The sequence below is a fragment of the Cnephaeus nilssonii genome (assembly GCF_951640355.1).
Source record: "Cnephaeus nilssonii genome assembly, chromosome: 11".
NCBI lineage: Eukaryota > Metazoa > Chordata > Mammalia > Chiroptera > Vespertilionidae > Cnephaeus > Cnephaeus nilssonii.
In genome coordinates, this window is record NC_137082.1 from 6,264,944 (window position 1) to 6,281,474 (window position 16,531).

The 16,531-nt window shown below is 60.8% G+C and overlaps 1 protein-coding gene across 1 annotated transcript; it reads right to left on the bottom strand.

The window, feature by feature from the left end:
• Positions 1–2,700: 2,700 nt before the first annotated feature.
• RBM38 (RNA binding motif protein 38) lies at positions 2,701–15,654 on the bottom strand. The gene is made up of 4 exons (XM_079785306.1): positions 15,238–15,654; positions 14,387–14,510; positions 13,879–13,933; positions 2,701–4,070 (listed from the first exon to the last, which is right to left on the bottom strand). Exons 1-4 carry the CDS (start codon positions 15,472–15,474, stop codon positions 3,767–3,769), a joined length of 720 nt encoding a protein of 239 aa, XP_079641432.1. The 5' UTR covers positions 15,475–15,654; the 3' UTR covers positions 2,701–3,766.
• Positions 15,655–16,531: the final 877 nt, after the last annotated feature.

Here is a 16,531-nt window from a genome sequence, read left to right on the forward strand (position 1 = left end):
CCCAAACCCTTATCAGTTGCAGCAAATGTCTCTTCTGAGCCGGGAGCCCCAGTAGGACCTCCATGACCCTGGCCAGTGTTTGCAAACTGAGACCCAGCTGGCAAGAGAGGACAGGTGGGGAGGGACAGGCAAGGGTCCCAGTAAAGAAGAGGGAACCCTGCCTGGCAGGATCTCACCTGACTTGACCCCGAGAACCCTGACCCTTCCTAGGCAGAGGCTGGGGGCCCTGGACCACTGAAGTGGGGATTTACCAATCTCCAAGTCAAAGTGACTGGAAAAGGCCCCAGGAGGCCCCCTGGGGGTCCCCGGACCTGGTACAGGGAAGGTCCCAGGTCCACCACGAACCCGCTCCCCGCATCAGGGTGACCCCGTCTCACTTCAATGCTAAGGGCTGACCACGTAGAGTTGTCGTGGCGTTGTCGGTGGGGTCAGACTCAGTTGCCCAGCTCTGCGTGGCTGCTCCACTCTCCGGGAGTAACTATGGCCCATTCCATGTGGACCCTGGAGTGACTCTGGTCTCGGTCCCCTCTCCATGCCAGGCCCCAGCCTCTCCCGGGTCAGAGCTGCTATTATCCCACTAGACTGTTTATGACTATGCACTGAGTTTGCACAGCACACCCCAACCTGAATGATGGCCCCAAAACTCCCACTGCGTCCTTGGCTAGAAATCTCTGATGCCCACTGGCCATCGGCTAAACCAAGTTCAGAATGTTTGCAGGCCTCAGCTTCCCTGCTGGGCCTGGCATGGCTCTAGATTCAGGGGAACAAGGCAGAAACCCCGACCCTTCTGGAGTCAGTGTGTCCATGAGGTGAGGGGGACAGGGACAGATGAGGTTACAAATGAAAGGGGGACACAGTTATGTTGCCTTAACTGAGACAGGGTCAGAGGAGGCTTCTGGAACAAAGAAACTTTTCGGCTGAGAGCTGAAGGAGTTCAGCTGGTGAAAGCTAGAGGAAGTGCAAAGGCCCTGGGGTGAGTTGTGCCAGGTGTGGGCAGGAGGCAACAAGGCCAGGGCCTCATAGGCCACAGTGACCACTTTGGCTTTTCCTTTGAGGACCCACAAATGGGGAGCCACAAAGGGCTCTGAGCTGGGGGAGACGTGGATGTGAGGGTGAGAGGGAATTCAGAGCGACTTGAATCTCTGGTTTGGCCACTGTGTGAAAGGTGAGGGAGACGGGGTCAGATTGCATGTTTGGGGCCCAGCCCTGCTCTGCAGGGTCAGAGAACAAGCCTGGTGCCTGGACAGTGACTGCCCCCAAGTAGGTCATACCCAGGACCTCTGAGCCTCTGCTCAGACTGACCTCCTTACCAGGAGCACCCATTCCATTCCCGGAGACCACTGGGAACCCTCCTCCTGCAGTCCAGCTGCCATCCCCTCCCCGTCCCCCAGGTTCAGGGGACTTCCCACTGATAGAGTCAGTCACACGGCACTGAGTTTGCCAGTAGCATCTGTGTACTGCTATCCCTCCCCAGACTGCTCACAGCAGACCGTCCCCTGGGTCTCGCCTGTCTCCCCAGCTCCAGCAACCACTTCCTAAAGTTCATCTACCTCTTCCCCTCACTGCTTCTTCTCCAGCTACCCTGGCCTCCTTGGCCAGTTCAGCCTACCCCAGGACCTTTGCACTTGCTGTTCCCTCTGCCTAGAATCCAGTCATTCTCCATCACCCTGTGGTATTTCCTTCAGTGTGATCGGTATTTGAAATTACTCCATTTGCATGTCTGCTGTGTCTATCGCACTAGACTGTGTGTGACTAGCCCCAGTGCTCTGCATGTGACCCGGCACACATTTCTTAGAATGAACGAATGAGCAATTAAAAAGTGACTGAATTATATCCTCTCCAGCCTTAACACCTCCTCTGTGAGGCCTCTGTGATTTCCCCAGTGCTGAGTGGGGCTCCAGCTAAGTTCTGGGAGATCCTGGGTCTATCCCCAGGTTGGGGCTCCTCAGCCCCAGACCAAGACCTGCCTTCCTAACTCTGACCTTGTGCCCACCTTGCTGCCAGCACCCACCTGCTTCCTCTCAGCAGCCCTTACTCAGCACCTTCCTTAGGTCTCTTGGGAAGCTGTCTCCCTGTTTCAGGGGTTCTGCTGGAGCCATCAATCACAATACTGAGCCAGGGCCCTCAGGGCCCTGCTCTGAGCACCCCACCTTCACTGGGCCAGTGTGCTCTCCCCTGGGATGTTAGGCAGACTGCTGAGTGAGGAAGCACCTGGGGGCGCGGTGTGGGCTCCGTCCTGCCTCAGTGGGTGGTAATGGGGGGCTGTGTCTATCCCATCACTCTGGATGCCCGCAGGCCGGCTCAGGAGACGCTCAATGAACAGGTTCAAGTCCCGGCCAGGAGGGTCCGGGTGTGACTGACACCACATGGCCCTGACTTGCTCATGACCACGGTATCAGGGAATCGAAGGCGCCCATGTCGAGAATTATTACAGACCAGCTTTTTCTTTAAAGAAAACAAGTTTTATTTTTATAATCAGAACATTCTAATAAAAATATTATTATAACATTAGCTACCGGTATTTCCTGGGACTTGACTGTGGACCAGGAGCGCCGCAAAGCACTCGCCTGCGCCAGTCAGCCCTGAGGCCTCCCGCTTCCCTGAGGTAGGTCTGAAGGAATACCCCCAGCGCCCCCTAACCTTCTGTCCACTCTCCCCAACCCCCCTCGGCCAGGCTGCCCCGCATCTCCCCCTCCCGCCGCCTCAGGAGCCGTCACTGCCGTCACTGCGTGCTGGGCCCCCCGCCTCCCTCCGCACCGAGCCCCAGGCAGGCAGGGCGAGTCAGGCTGGTCTCAGCCAGGCGGGGTGCAACAGGGGACTGAGGAGAGAGGGTGGGGCGCTCTCAGCCAGCATCACATGGGGCCCCTCCCTCTGTCCCTGCAGGGGCAGCAGGGGTGGAGACAGGCTTCTGAGACAACTTACTGTCGCTGAGAGAGACCTGGAGACGCCCTCCCTCCAAGGGACTCCTGGTGCTCCAGCGGCAGACACTTTTTCAAACAGAAATACTGTCCTTCTCCTTGGGCGGAGCCACGGACAAAAGTGAGTCTCAAAGTCAAAAACAGGTTCTGGTTTCCTGGGGGCAGGAGCCTCCGTTGAAAAAATAAACTGAAGTTCTGAATCATCTTAGTAGCAAAACAATGACAGTAAGAAAAAAGGCTGCAGTGCTCGGAGGGCTGGGGAAGCTGCCGCTGGTGGCCCTGCTGCACTGAGCCCCAGGGTCTTGCGGAAGAACCCGTGCCGTCACCAGAAACAAGAATTCCACGGGGCGGCTTCCCCGCACACGGTCTCCCGCGTTCACAGCTTGTGCGGACGGAGCGACAATAAACAGTCAATTCGCATCGCTCCTTCAGGTTTCCCTGGAGTAAGGCATCTCTGAGCAGGACAGTTTCCGCAGAGCCCAAAGGGTGGCCGGGCTCTGTGGAGGGTGGGGAGGCCTCACGGATGCTGGGAGACCACAGCCCGGAGCCCGGAGCTCGGGCGGGAGGGAAGGAGGGAGGGAGGAAGGTGAAGGGAGAAGGCAGGTGGGTGTGTGGGGAGGTCGGGCTGCATCTTCTAGAGCTCCCGCTCACGCTTCTCTCTCAAAGTCCTCCCTCGAGATGTGTGGGGTCCTGGATTTAAAGGGATTCGGTCTCCAGGCCACCCAGGGGGTCCTGCAGGTGGGGGTCCTGCGGGGTCCCCAGAGGCACAGGTGCTGGTGTGCACCCTGAGCTCGGCCGGCCACTTGCCTGGTGGGTGCGTGGGTGACGGCCTCGAGGGGGCAGTGGCCTCATTGCATCCTGTCGGGCTGCAGCTGCGGAGGCTGGTACTGCACGAAGGTGGTGCCCGTGGGGGCCGAGGCCGAGAGGCCAGGGGGCACGGCAGCCGGGTAGCTATAGCCCACAAAGCTGGTCACGGAGGCAGGCGAGGCGGCGTACGGGTACTGGTCGTAGGTGGCTGGTGGGTACTGGGTATAGGCTGGGCTGGCCGGCGTGTACTCAAGGAAGGGCGAGGACAGCGATGGGACGGGGGCGGCCGGGATCACCACGCTGGGCTGGACGATGGCTTGAGGGTAGATGTAGTGGGGGGTCAGCCTGTGGGGCCAAACAGAGGGGGTTGAGGGGCAGGCAACACGCTGGCTCCAGGGGGGACTTGGAGAGCTTGGGGCCGCTGCGTCCCTGTCCCCAGTCTGTTCTTCTGTGGCTGGAACACGCCAGCTGTGCAGGCCTGTGCCCTGGCTGTGCCTGCCACCCTCCCCTCCTCCAAGTTTGTATGCAAACATGCCCTCCTCAGTGGGCCTTTCCCAGGCACCCCTCCCCACCCTGCACCCCACAGGACCACCGACATGATTGGGGGACCATGTTGGAAAGTGATTTAGAATGATAGGAGGGTGACAGCAGGCATCGAGGCCAGCTCGGGCCCTTCCGCGCATGGGTACCACGTGCCCGCCCATGAAGCTCGCCCTGTCTCATTCTTCCGTTCACCTCCCCAGCATCTGCCCCCCACAAAGGACACCTACAGTGTGCCGATTTACCACGTCCACCTCCCCACCCAGGGTCAGCTCCCCCAGAGAGGCTCATTCCTTTCACAGACAGCGGGCCTGGCTCCCCGCAGCCCAGCGAGTGCAGGGTGGATGATACAGAAACGCAGGCGGAAAAGCGTGCAGCCATGACGATGGTGAGGTTCGGGAAGGAGCAGCCAACAGTCGGGCGCTGCACCCCGACCCGTGGTGACCGTGAAATCCAGCCCTCAGGTCAGCCTTCGCATTAGTACCTCATTTTACAACAGACACACGGAGCTCAGTAGCTGGCCAAGGCCCCTGGGGACGGAGCGAGGGGCTGAGACTCCCAGGCCCTCTTAACCGCCATGCTGGTCCCACCAAGGCCTCGCCACTGCACACCCAGCCCTCCAGGGTAGGGATCCACTCAGTATGTCACAGGCGGGAAACTGAGGGTAGGAAAGGCAGTATCAGCATTGCTCACTCTGCCAACCAGCCGCTGGGCTGCCCAGGGTAAGTGGCTGAGCCTCTCTGAGCCTCACAGCTCATTGGACACAGAGGGACCTCATGGGGTAGACAATGCGGCTGTAGGCATCTCCTCCTCCTCATACCAGCACAAGTTACACAGGACAGGGCCACCACGGGGGTGAGGTGGGACCCCAACTTCCTTTACTATAAGATGGGCTCGGGATCCCTGCCCTGACCCTGCTCCAAAGAGAAGCTGCTTTGAAAGAAAAAGAAAAATGTTCCCTTGGATGCTCTCGTGCACCTGGCAGGGGCAGAAACAAGGACAGCGGCCTGGAGAGCAACTGGGCAGCAAGCGGGCCACCCAGGGCGTACGCTCCATCCCCTGGGCAGCCTCCCTCCGCACCAAGAGAAGCCCTCACTCCGCAGTAAAGACAGATGCGCTCAGTACAGCACAGCAGCACCCACAGAACTGACGAAAACCCAGAAAAGCCCAAGCATCATGCCCAGCGGACAAGGCAGGCCAATGTCCCCCAGACCACACCGCACGTGGCAGGGAGACGAGGAGTCCCTACTCGGCCCAAGCCTCTGCCCTCGGCGCCAGGAGAGCCGAGCAGCAGAACAGAGCTGCTGTTTGTGAAAAAGGGAGGGATTTACGCTAAATGGTAAAACTGCTTATGCTAAAAAACAAATGTGTATTTATACACATACTAAGGACAGGTGAGGTTGAAGCACTTGAAGCTACCATTTTTATGGGTGCACGAGCTGACGGAGAGCAGCTTTACACGGCCTTCTGTAAATGGAGCCGAGTTACCATAGTCAGGTAACTTCAAGGAAGTCAAGAGGGGCCTCCAGACTCGTCATCAGGAATAAAGAGCACAAGTCACAACAGCCCGGAGGTAGAAACCTCCCAAAGGTCCGTGCACTGGAGTGGGCAGAGGGTAAGCAGGCTGTGGTGACTCAGAGGGTAAGCAGGCTGTGGTGACTCGGGCCTCGGAATATTATTCGGCCACAAAAAGGAATGCCCTTCTGACCCGTGCTACAATGTGGGATGAGCCCTGAGGACATTATGCTGAGTGAAAGCAGCCAGAACAACAGGCCCACACTGTGCGATTCTATCAACAGGAAACCCTACAACAGCGAATCCAGAGAGGGAGGGAGCGGGCAGGCTGCGGGACGGGTGCAGGGGGTGCTCAGGGTCTCCTGGGGCTGAGGAGAGCTCTGGATTACACACACAGCGGTGATGGCTGCACACCTTGGTAAAGGTGCTTAACGCCTTCAAAGGAGAGATTCGAGGTCAGGTGACTTCCCCACCTAAGAGCACCTAGGTAAGGGCACCCTGAGCAGGAGCAAAGCACCGGGGTCAGTGCTGGCTGGACTCGGCGTGGGCAGAGCTGAGGTGAAGGACAGCGCTGGGGGCCCGGGGACCATGCAGCAAACACCTGAGGGATGAGAGTCTGGGGCACACCTGGCTCCATGCCCCAGGTGCTCCCAGATCCCTGGCTCCGGGCATGATGCCAGCTTCCCCCCAATCCGTCTAGAAGCCTCTGCTGCCCACCCCATGGCAACGAGAGCCGTGAACAGAGCCAGGCTGGGTTCGAGTCCCACCTCGGCTCTCACCTGCCGAGGCTGTGCTCTGGGCCAGGACGTGGTGCTGAGCAGACTGTACAACCCCTGGCCTCTTGGGGCCTGGGTTCCAGGAGGGGTAGAGTCACCAAAACACACCAACCCATGAAGCAGTCCTGAGGCTCCCAGGGGGGCTTCTTGGAGGAGGGGCGACTGCACAGAGCTGGAGCTCCATGGCCGTCTCCCCCACGGAATCTCAGTGAGCAGCTGAGGGTGAGCTCTGGCCCAGCACCAGCTCAAAAGCCCTCAGGCACTCACCCCTCCTGACAGGTGAGGGGCTCTGCGGTCCACAGGCCTCCTGGGAAGGAGCAAACAGACACAGGATAGAGCATGCCGTGGGACGTGCCCACCAGGCCGCCGTCCTGGCCATCGTCAGCGTGGTGCCACCCACCACGGGAGTCCCCACCTCGGAACACTCCTTAACTTGAGGTTATGGAAGCTTTGAGCCCAGAACTTCTCCAGGCACAGGCAGGGATGGCCCTACCCCAACACCCCATGTACTAGCTAAAAACGTGGATCCTCACGGGCTGCAGGTGGATGGGTGGGTCCAGGACCCTGCAACTGACAGCCCCCAGAGACTCTAACACGCACCCGCACTCAGGAAACACTGCCTAGCCCGGGGCCTCACACTGTCCACAGCAGAAGTACCTGGGGCTTTACAATGACAGGTGCCTGGCCACACCTGCCCCAAGGTCCGGCCGGCTCAGGCAGCTGGCACATCTACCAGGTTCCAACCCCCTCTGAGTCAGGACCAGAGCTCTGCCCCGGCTACCGGAGCTGCCCTGCTGGCGGCACTCAGACGCCATCAGGTGAACCATGTTTAAGTTGGGGAGGAAAGGGACCCCGTTTCCTGTTCCTTGGGGATACTGCCTGCATGTATTTACCTGCTTCCCTCAGTGCTCGGCCCCACCACTCAGTGTGTGAAACCCCAAGATAACTTACATAGCTTTCCACAGCCATGAAAAAGGTGCTGTTGTTATCCCATTTCCAAGAGAGAGAAACTGAGGCTCACACAGAGGCCTGAGTGACTGTGCAGTCCCACAGCCAGGGCACAGCAAAGCAGTCTGCCCCCGTCCGTCTGCCGCCCGGTACCTATGCCCACCAGGACTGGCTGCAGGCTGGGGCATGCGGGCCCAGACCCACTCCGGGTCCACCCAGATGGCAGAGCGGCCCGGGTACCATGAGCACCTGTCCAAGACGCGGCAGTTCCCGCTGGTCTGACCTGCTGCACAGGGGCCCAGGACACAACACAAGGCTAGCCTAGGGGAGGGGCGAGGAGGCGGCAGAGCCCTCCAGGCAGGCCCCCCACCTGCCCCGCAGCTGTGCACCCGACAGTCAGGGGCTTTCCCTGCCTGTGGAGTGGGTCCTGAGGAGGGTGGCCTCAGAGCTCGCTGTGAGAACCGAGACCCTCCCCTGGGACAGCGGTTCTCAGCACAGTGGCTGCCCCCCCGGGGGACATGGCCACATCTGGGACCTTCTGGCTGTCACAATGGTGTGCCGCCGGCATCCAGTGGGTGGAAGCTAGGGGTGCTGCCAACATCTGCCCTTCTCAGGCCGGCCGCCCGAGAATTCCCACAGTGAGGCGAGACCCTGCAGGAGATTGCCAAGTGACAGGCAAATACAACGACTTCTCACCACTCTCACGACCACAGGCCAGACGACCAGTCTCCCCACACTCAAAGCAAAACTCGCAGTGAAAAGGCTTCGGCCACAGTCCGGAGGCCCATTTCTGAATGCAAAGCTACCCCCAAAAGTAAAAATAAAAAAGGCAAATGGGCTGGTTTCACTTTTTTCTGCTCTCTGGAGGCTTTTGCCCACGCACTGGAGGCAGGGCCTCTGGAGACGCAACCTCAGGCCCTGCCAGGCCATCCGGGAACCCGGCTCGGCTCTCGGGGGCCATCAGACAATAGGCCAGTGCGAGGGGTGGCGGGAGCAGATGAGATGCGCTTCCTGGGACCACGCCAGGCGCTGGCACAGCATCTCCACCAGAACCTGTTCTTCCCCCAAAAGGGCACCCCACACCAGCCTCCCCTCACCGCCAAGACCAACCCGACCTTCCACCCATCTGCTCCGGCCCAAAGCTCTGGAATCTTCTCGGGTTCCCCTTTCTCTGACACATCCCTTAAAATATACTCAGAAGCCCCCTTCTCACCCCGGCGCTGTTCGGAGCAGCCGCCATGGCCTCGAGCCTGATTTGTTACTGGGACCCCCTCCACTCTAGCCTGGCAGCCCAGCCCACCCAGCCCACCCAGCCCCAGGTACTTAAAGACACAAGTGACCCGGCCCTCATCGCTCAGGGCCACCTTGGTACTCAGAGTAAACCCCAAAAGCTCCCCTGGGCCCCACGGCCACCCTGCTGGGCCCTGCACACCCATCTCCCACTTCCTCCCCTGCCTGGGGCTCCTTTCTCTCCACAGTGCCTGCTGCCAGCAGAGACACAATTATTCCCTTTTTCGTTTGTCCCCGTCCCCAGGACCACTCTGCTGCAGAATGCTCTGGAACCACAGCGGGGAACCCGCCCCAGCCTGGCACAGAGCCAGCGCGTACCTGCTGAATGAACTGGCTGGCTGACTGCACGGCTTCCTTTTTGCACGTGGGAGGGGTTGGGAGAATGACTGGATGCCCCAAGCACGCTGCGGAGCACCTGTCATGTCTACTTGGCAGGTGGGGAAACTGAGGCTCAACAGGCAAGTCACAAGGACAAGGAAGTCAAGAGGGGCCTCCAGACTCGTCACCCAGCTGTGGCATGCAGGGGCTGGCCACCTGGGCCCACTCCCCGTGTGCGGGCATTTGGAGCCTGCATCAGCCTGTCCGTGGTCCGGCCTCCCCCTGGGTTGAGACTTGTGGACAAGGCTCTCCGGCCAGAGAAGGGGCTCTCCTGCCGGGCCAGTGGGGCAGGCGAGGGGCTCCTCCTCCCAGAGGAACCCCAGAACCACCGGAGGCTGGTGGAGGCTGGTTTCTGTTACGGCAGACAGGGACAAACAGCAGGTGTGCACGGGCCACCCGCCGCCCCCGTTCACTCCACTGAGTGACAAACAGGAAGTGCCCGTCACCCCAGACACCCTGAAAGTAAAAACAAGCCACGTGATGCCCCACGGCGGGGAGAGGGCACAGGCCTCCTCCCAGCGCCCTCAGCTCCTGGCTCTGACCTCACTTCCTCCTGTGCCCTCAAGGCACTGACTCCCCCCATGCACGGCACCGCCCCTCCCCCAGCTTTATTTACGTCATATTATAAATAGTGAAAGACTCCCAAGGAGTTACAAAAATAGTACAGAGAGGTCCCCCAACGTGAGGTCTTATAACCCAGCGCGTTACCTAAGCCAGGAACCAACACACCCGTGACTATTAACCAGGCTCCAGGCCTGGTGGGATCTCACCAGTTTTTGACGTGTCCTGGTGTGTAAGTCCCACACACACACACACACACAGCCCACGCAGGGCTGTGCCACGCCCACGAGGAACGCCCTGCCCAGCTGCACCCCCAGCCGCTCTCGGGCCCTCGCGTGCCCTGCTGGCTTTGTGAGTCTGGCTACCCCACCGGACAGTGAGCCCCTGCGACGGGGACCGGGTCTTTCTTACTCTAAGTGTTCCGGGCACAGGGCCCGGCATACAGCAGGCGCAGGAAGCACTCAATGAACGAACGATTCTGGGAACAGCCCTGTACGTGCGGCCCAGGCCCGACCCCTCTCCCGTGCTGGTGGTGGGGCGCCCCATGCAGACCCTGCACACGCACATCCACGGCCGCCGGTCTCCACGAGGGCAGCGGGGACCTCCACACAGAGATGCGGGCCAGGAGGTGTGTGCAATGCCTGGGAGAAGGTCCCATGGGTTCAGTCCCAGGGAGTCTGGGTTTGTCCAAGGCTGGCCAGAGGAAGGTGCTGGGCCTCATGGAAGGAACCAGGGCGCCAGAGCCCCCAACTCAGGGCCCCCACACCCACACTGAGAGCTTAGGCAAGTTTTTCCTCTGGCGCCTGCACTGGAGGCTGGAGTGACACCGTTCAAGGGCTGCCGTGCGACTCATCACGGACAAATTCCAGGCCCTCCCATGGGCCAGGCCCCATCGACCGCTCAGCACACAGGTGCTCGCACACTCAGCCGGGAGGCATTCCCACCGTCCAAACGGGGAGAAGAGCCAGCGAGAAAGGGCCGGCCTGGCCTCGAACCCAGGCGGACCCCAGGGTCCTTGCTCCAGCACCCAGCACACGTGACACCCAGCTGCCCCAAGGCTCCATCTTGTCATCTGGGCCCCCAGGGCCTGGCCCCATGCCTGGCACAGAGCAGGACGCACAGAAAATGGGTGTGGGGTCCACAGCATGGCCCTCTTAAGAATGGGGTGGGTAGGCTGTGCCCAGGGAAGCAGCTGGCCCTTCAAAAATAACCCGAGGGGGGCTCCATTGCAGGCAGGCCCAGGACCAGCCTCAGATCCTGGCAGGCCTTAGGCCCAAGCATGAACAAACACCATCCGACACCAGGAGGCCCTTCCAGGCCAGATCCAAGGCTCTCCAGCTGCTCTGACCTTCACCCCTGCCTGCAGCCTGCTGACTCTCCCACCAGCCAGCAAAGGGACGCTCGCCTGCCTTGATCCAGCCCCTCGTCACCTGGCCCCGGCCCCATGTGCGGGTCCATGAAGGAAATGCAGTTGGCGAGTCAGGTCCCGAAAGATCCCAGCAACCTACTTCTTTGGTGGCTCTTCCCACACTGACATTTATGGCCCAGCCGGGGAGGAATTCCAGCAGCCTTGCCCAAAAGTGGGGCCGAGGGATCCGTAGAGCTGTCCGGGCCTATGGGGACCAGGAAGGCCAGCCAGGCAGGAGAGGGGTTAACCGGTTTACAAACCGAGCTGCCCGGGCTCCGGCTCCCACAGTGCCCTCGGCCAACAAACAGGCCTGGCCTCCCTGCCAGCCCGGAGCTGACAAAACTGACCGCTGAGTCAGGCCCGGCCACACTCCCAAGCCCAATTGTTTGCAAAGACAAAAGGGGCGCTGACAGCCCAACTCTGCAGCCGGGCAGGCGGGCACTGGAGAAGGCAGCTGACCCAGCCGGCCGCCTCTCCTGGGAAACGCACCCAAGGGCCTCACCCAGGCCTGGACCTCAGCAAGGCCTGGTGCGGGGGAGGCAGCGAGATTCTGAGACTTCAGTCCCCCGGCCCATGCACAGTCCTCGTAATCCCGTGTCCCTGTTTGGGTGTCCACCCCCTGGCAACCAACAAATAGCTGGAGGCCTCTTCCCCCGTCACAGGTATTAAATGGCCAGCCAGCAGATTCAGTTACAAAACATTGTCACCTGAGGTGGGGAACGCATGGCGGAAAGATCTGTGACCGACCCCAACTACCTTAAAAGGGGTGACGCTCTGGGGACCCCAAGGGGCAAGATCAGGCATCCCTCTCACCCCCTACCCCCACCCCAGAGAACGGGGGTTGAGAGTGTGGATTCTAGAGCTGGCCTGGGTTCAAACCCTGTCACTCCAGCCACCCTAGACCGGTTGTTAACCTTTTCTTCAACCTTTCTTTGCCTCGGTTTCCCCCTCTATGAAGAGAGGATGTCTCAATCCCCATTTCGGAGGGCGGGCGTGAGGACAGGAGACCCGGCCGGAGCAGGGCACCCGGCCCCACGTGCCGGCTCCGTGTCAGAGGAGGAAGCTGAGGCTCAGGAAGAGGCCATCACTTGCCAAGATGGACCCAGCTGGTGAGTGACAGAACCAGGACCTGAGCGTGCGTCTGCAGGACCCAGAGGCCAGGCACCAACAGCACTAGAGTCTCAGGGACAGCTGCGCTGGATCAGACTCGGGTGGGGAAGGCATTGTTGCATTTCCAGCAGGAAAGAGCTGCATGTGCCCGAGGCTCACGCCCTGCTCTTTGTGCAGCTGGCCCTGCCCCGGGGCACCTGGTGTGGATCTTGGGAACACAGCCAGGGCTATGGAAATGAGGAACGCCCTCGTCGGGTGGCCTGAACCCCAGAGAGGAAGAACCTGGGGTGACGGCAGGAAGACTGGGGTGTCTCCAAAACCCTCCCAAGACAGCTGCAGCCATTTACAAAGCAGAACCCTGGCGAGAAGGAAACCCAGAACCACCTGTTCTCGGCCACCCTCCAGGCTCCCCCCGAGGAGGGCAGACTGGAGCTGAGCTCACACACATGTGCAATCCACACTGAAACCACGTGCAGGCACCCCCTCGTCTGGGCATGGGGCAGTTCCTCAGTCATCTGGCTGACCTGCGCAGCCCACCGGAGCCTGGCTCCATCCCTGCTCTGGTCCTTGGTCCACGCTGCCTGCCCCAGTGCGCTGGATGCTCCTCACACTGTGCCTCTCCCCAGGGCAGGGGCACACACGAATGCGCGAAACTGGTCTCTACTAGCCTAAGCAGTGCTAACGCTCTAGAAGGAGCTGCCTTTTTATAACCGTCCTCCCGCCTCCCACAAAGAAACCACCTCCCAACCCCAACAACAAGCTCCCTGCACGGGGCGCACAGCCGACATCAATCACGGGGCTGGAAAGTCAGACCGCATGGCAAGCTCCTTTGTGGCCCTGAAGTGTGCATGTCCTTCCCCAAGCAGCTGCCAGGCCTTATATGTTCTAAGAAAAAAAGCAAGGGGGGGGGGGGGCTTTTTTGGACAGAGGAGGGCGGGACGCGCTGCTCCAAAGCATGTCAGACAAAAGGCCCATGGGCCAGCCTGCCGGGGCCGGGACATCTGGCCCTGATCCTGGCTCACCTGCTCCAGCCTCCCAGACGTCGGACCCCGGCTGGCAGTGACCTGCTGCCACCATCTGTCGGGCACTGGAGGTCAGAGGGGCTCCCTGAGAAGAGCCCAGCTCGCCAGTTCCTAAGAACGTCAGCAATGCTTCCAGAGTTCTCACCTCCCCAAGCCACACCGTCCTGACGCCTGCACGCACAGCAACCAGAGGTGCTGCTACCGTCCCCACTGCGCAGGTGAGCAAACAGGCAGAGACGAGACGCCTGTGTCAGCTGCTGGAGGTCTCACCGCTCGTAAGGGGGAAGCCGGGATTTGAACCCAGGCTGCAGGCTCGAGCCCCTGCTCCCCACTCTCTGAGGTGTGGCCTCTGCCGGGGTGGAGAAACGAAACCTGTCTTTCCTTCAGTTCTCCCAGCTTGTCCCCACCTTCTCCCACCCCCAGAACACAATCATGTTTCTGAAAAGTTGGAGAAGATGACCGATGGTTCTCCAGACACAGAAACGGGGCTGCAAATGGCACAACCAAGGCAGTGGGGTTGGCAGTCCTGGGATGAAATGGGCACCCACACTGGGAGACCCAGGAAACACCCCCCACCCCCGTCTCCAGCCAGCCACTCCACTCACCCATAGGTCCGCTGGATCAAGGTGGGGTGCAGCTGCTGTACACCGATGGCAAAACCTACAACGAGACCACAGTTAGGGGGGGCTGGGCCTCACTGGGGATGCAGCACAACCCAGCGATACAAGTCCAACCAAAAAGGATAATGCACTTCCTTGCCCCTCCCAGGCTACCCCCACATGAACCCCAAAGCTCCCAGCTAAACAGGTCAAGGGACCTGGGGGGTAGCAGCCTCTAGGCTTTGGTCCTTCTGACCTCAGGTCCCAGAGACCAACTTCCTGTGACGCACCCTCCTCACCCTGTCCTACGGGCACAAGCAGCTAGACCGGCTAGATGCAGGGGTCCAGCTCCCAAGCTAGGGGGTGTCTGCCCTGTGATGGCTCTGCAAGCACATGACAGCCGACTGCCACTCCTGGGGCGGGCGGGCGGGCAGGGCAGGGGGGTGGCGCTAGACAGACACCGATGCTGAATATAGCAACTGACAAAAGCCTGGGAAGGGAAACGGCCTCTCACCAGAATGGAGGCTCCTCGGCTTGGCGCCCAGATAGGCCAGGTTCACGTTGGCCTTGCGGCCGTCGATGTTGGGGTTAGGGTCTTTGCAAGCCCTCTCAGCTGCAGCCCGGTCGGCCATAGTCACCTGGAGGAACAGAGGCATCAGAGGCTTCCCTTGTAGGGTGCAGGGCGCGGGCTCCACCCCCCACCCCTGTGACCCCACACCGGGGGCCCTCCCACAAAGCTGCCCCCTGGATTCCAGCTCCTCCCTCGAAGTTCAAGTGTCAGGGAAGCTTTGCCTTCAAGGGCAGAAACACCCCCCAGAGGAGACAGGGCACCCTCTTCCCCAGAGGCCGGGGCCTATAAATTTCCTCATGGGAAGGGTCTGGGGACACTGTATTTAGAAAGGACGAAGCTGTTTTCAAACCGCTGTTCACTTAAATTGGTATTTATTAGTGGCGGCACAGGGGACTGTTGGAAAATATGGGGGGAGGGGCGCTAAAGGGTTCAAAGCGCCCAGGGGTGAAGGCTCTGCTTCTCCCTGGCTAGCAGCTCCAGAAAGTCCTGAGAATCGTCGTCTGACCCCCAAACCTCGCCACAAACTCAGAAGTTCTAAACGAACACAGCGGGTCTCCCTTTTAAGCCGGGTGTGGGGTGGGGGCAGGTAGACCCAGCCGTGGGTAGTGGGGGCGGAACCGGCTGGAGCGTGAACCGCCGCCCCCGGAGTCCGGGAGGGGGCAGCAGGTGCCGGCGCCGGCTGAAGGCGCCCGAGCGGCCGCGGGGCGGCTGGGCGTGCGCCCGCCGGTGGACTCAGCGCCCCGGGCCAAGATAAGTGCAGGTTGGAGGGCGCGCCCGGCCGCGGGGCCACTTACGAAGCCGTAGCCGCGGGACTTGCCCGTCTGGCGGTCGGTGATGACCACGGCCTCCTCGATGTCCCCGAAGCCCTCGAAATACTTCCTGAGCGAGGCGTCGGTGGTATGGTAGGGCAGGCCGCCCACGAAGATCTTGGTGAACGTGGTGTCCTTCTGCGAGCCGTGCATGGCGCCGGGGGCGGCCGGGGGCCGCGGGAAGCCCGCGCTCGGGGCGCACGGCGCGGGCTGCAGCAGCATGGGGGGCGCCCTGCGGCCTACGGACCCCGGCCGCGCGGGGATGCGCGCATGGGCGGCGGCGGGCAGAGAGCTGGGCAGCAGGGGCGCCTCCGGGCCGGTCCACTCGAGGGCCGCTCCCGCCGTGCACGCCGCGCTAGGCTGCGCTGCGCTCCAGCCGGCGCTACGGGCACTCTGCGCCCCGGCGCCTGCCCCCGGGCTTTGTAGCCGGCTCCGCCCCCAGACAGCCTCGGGCCCGCCCCCGTTCGGCCCCTGGCGCGCGGGGTCCGCCGGGAAGCGTAGTCCGGGCCCCGCCCCGCCGCGCCCTGAGCGCGTGGGGAGGGATTGGGGTGGGGTCTGCTGCCGGAGCCCGCGCATCCGGACGTTTCCGGAGGTCCTACTACGTGCCTGCGTAGTTCCAGGCCGCTGCCCTCGTGGAACGCTGAATCTAATGAATCAGATATGGGCATTTATTAGATGTTTACTGAGTCAATATTTAGCCCATTGCTACTAGACTACAGCGACATATGCTAAAAGTGAAATGATTTTTTAAAATCTATAGATATAATTCATCTGACGAATATTAATCAGGACATGGGGGCGGCAGGGATGCAAAAAACACACTCTAGCCCCACGGAGCATCTATGAATAAGACAATCCAACAAGTAAAAATACACAAAATATAATCCGGAAAGAAAGAAATCAGGTTGCTGCGGTCCAGGAGGGGCCCGAGTGGTCCCGGAGGCCCCCCCCCTCCCTCTCCCGCCCCCCCACCCCCCGCCCTCGTCCAGAGGAGTTGATGGGGCAGGGGAGGTAGTCGTGGGCTCTTCAGAAGTTTGTCCCCAACCTCTGCTGCTGTCAGAGATTCCTCCTTCCTCCACCCTGTCTCCAACCACAGAAACAGGCCCATTTTCAGCCCTCTCCATGTCACACCTAGCAGGTCGGCTACAGAATTTTCAGAGTTCAAAGTTATTAGGAAATTCACATTTGATAGGAGAGCACTTAACCAAGTGAAGTGTGGGGCCTTTCTGAGCATCCAGCCATGGGACTGTGCAGGTCATGCCCTCAAAGCTGGCCCTGG

Excerpts from the sequence above, each read along its gene's own strand:
- RBM38 (XM_079785306.1), bottom strand. The coding sequence starts at position 15,474 with ATGCTGCTGCAGCCCGCGCCGTGCGCCCCGAGCGCGGGCTTCCCGCGG. Across the intron at positions 14,511-15,237 it reads AGTCCCGCGGCTACGGCTTC|GTGACTATGGCCGACCGGGC; the intron begins GTAAGTGGCCCC and ends CTGTTCCTCCAG. Across the intron at positions 4,071-13,878 it reads TTGATCCAGCGGACCTATGG|GCTGACCCCCCACTACATCT; the intron begins GTGAGTGGAGTG and ends TTGGCCCCACAG.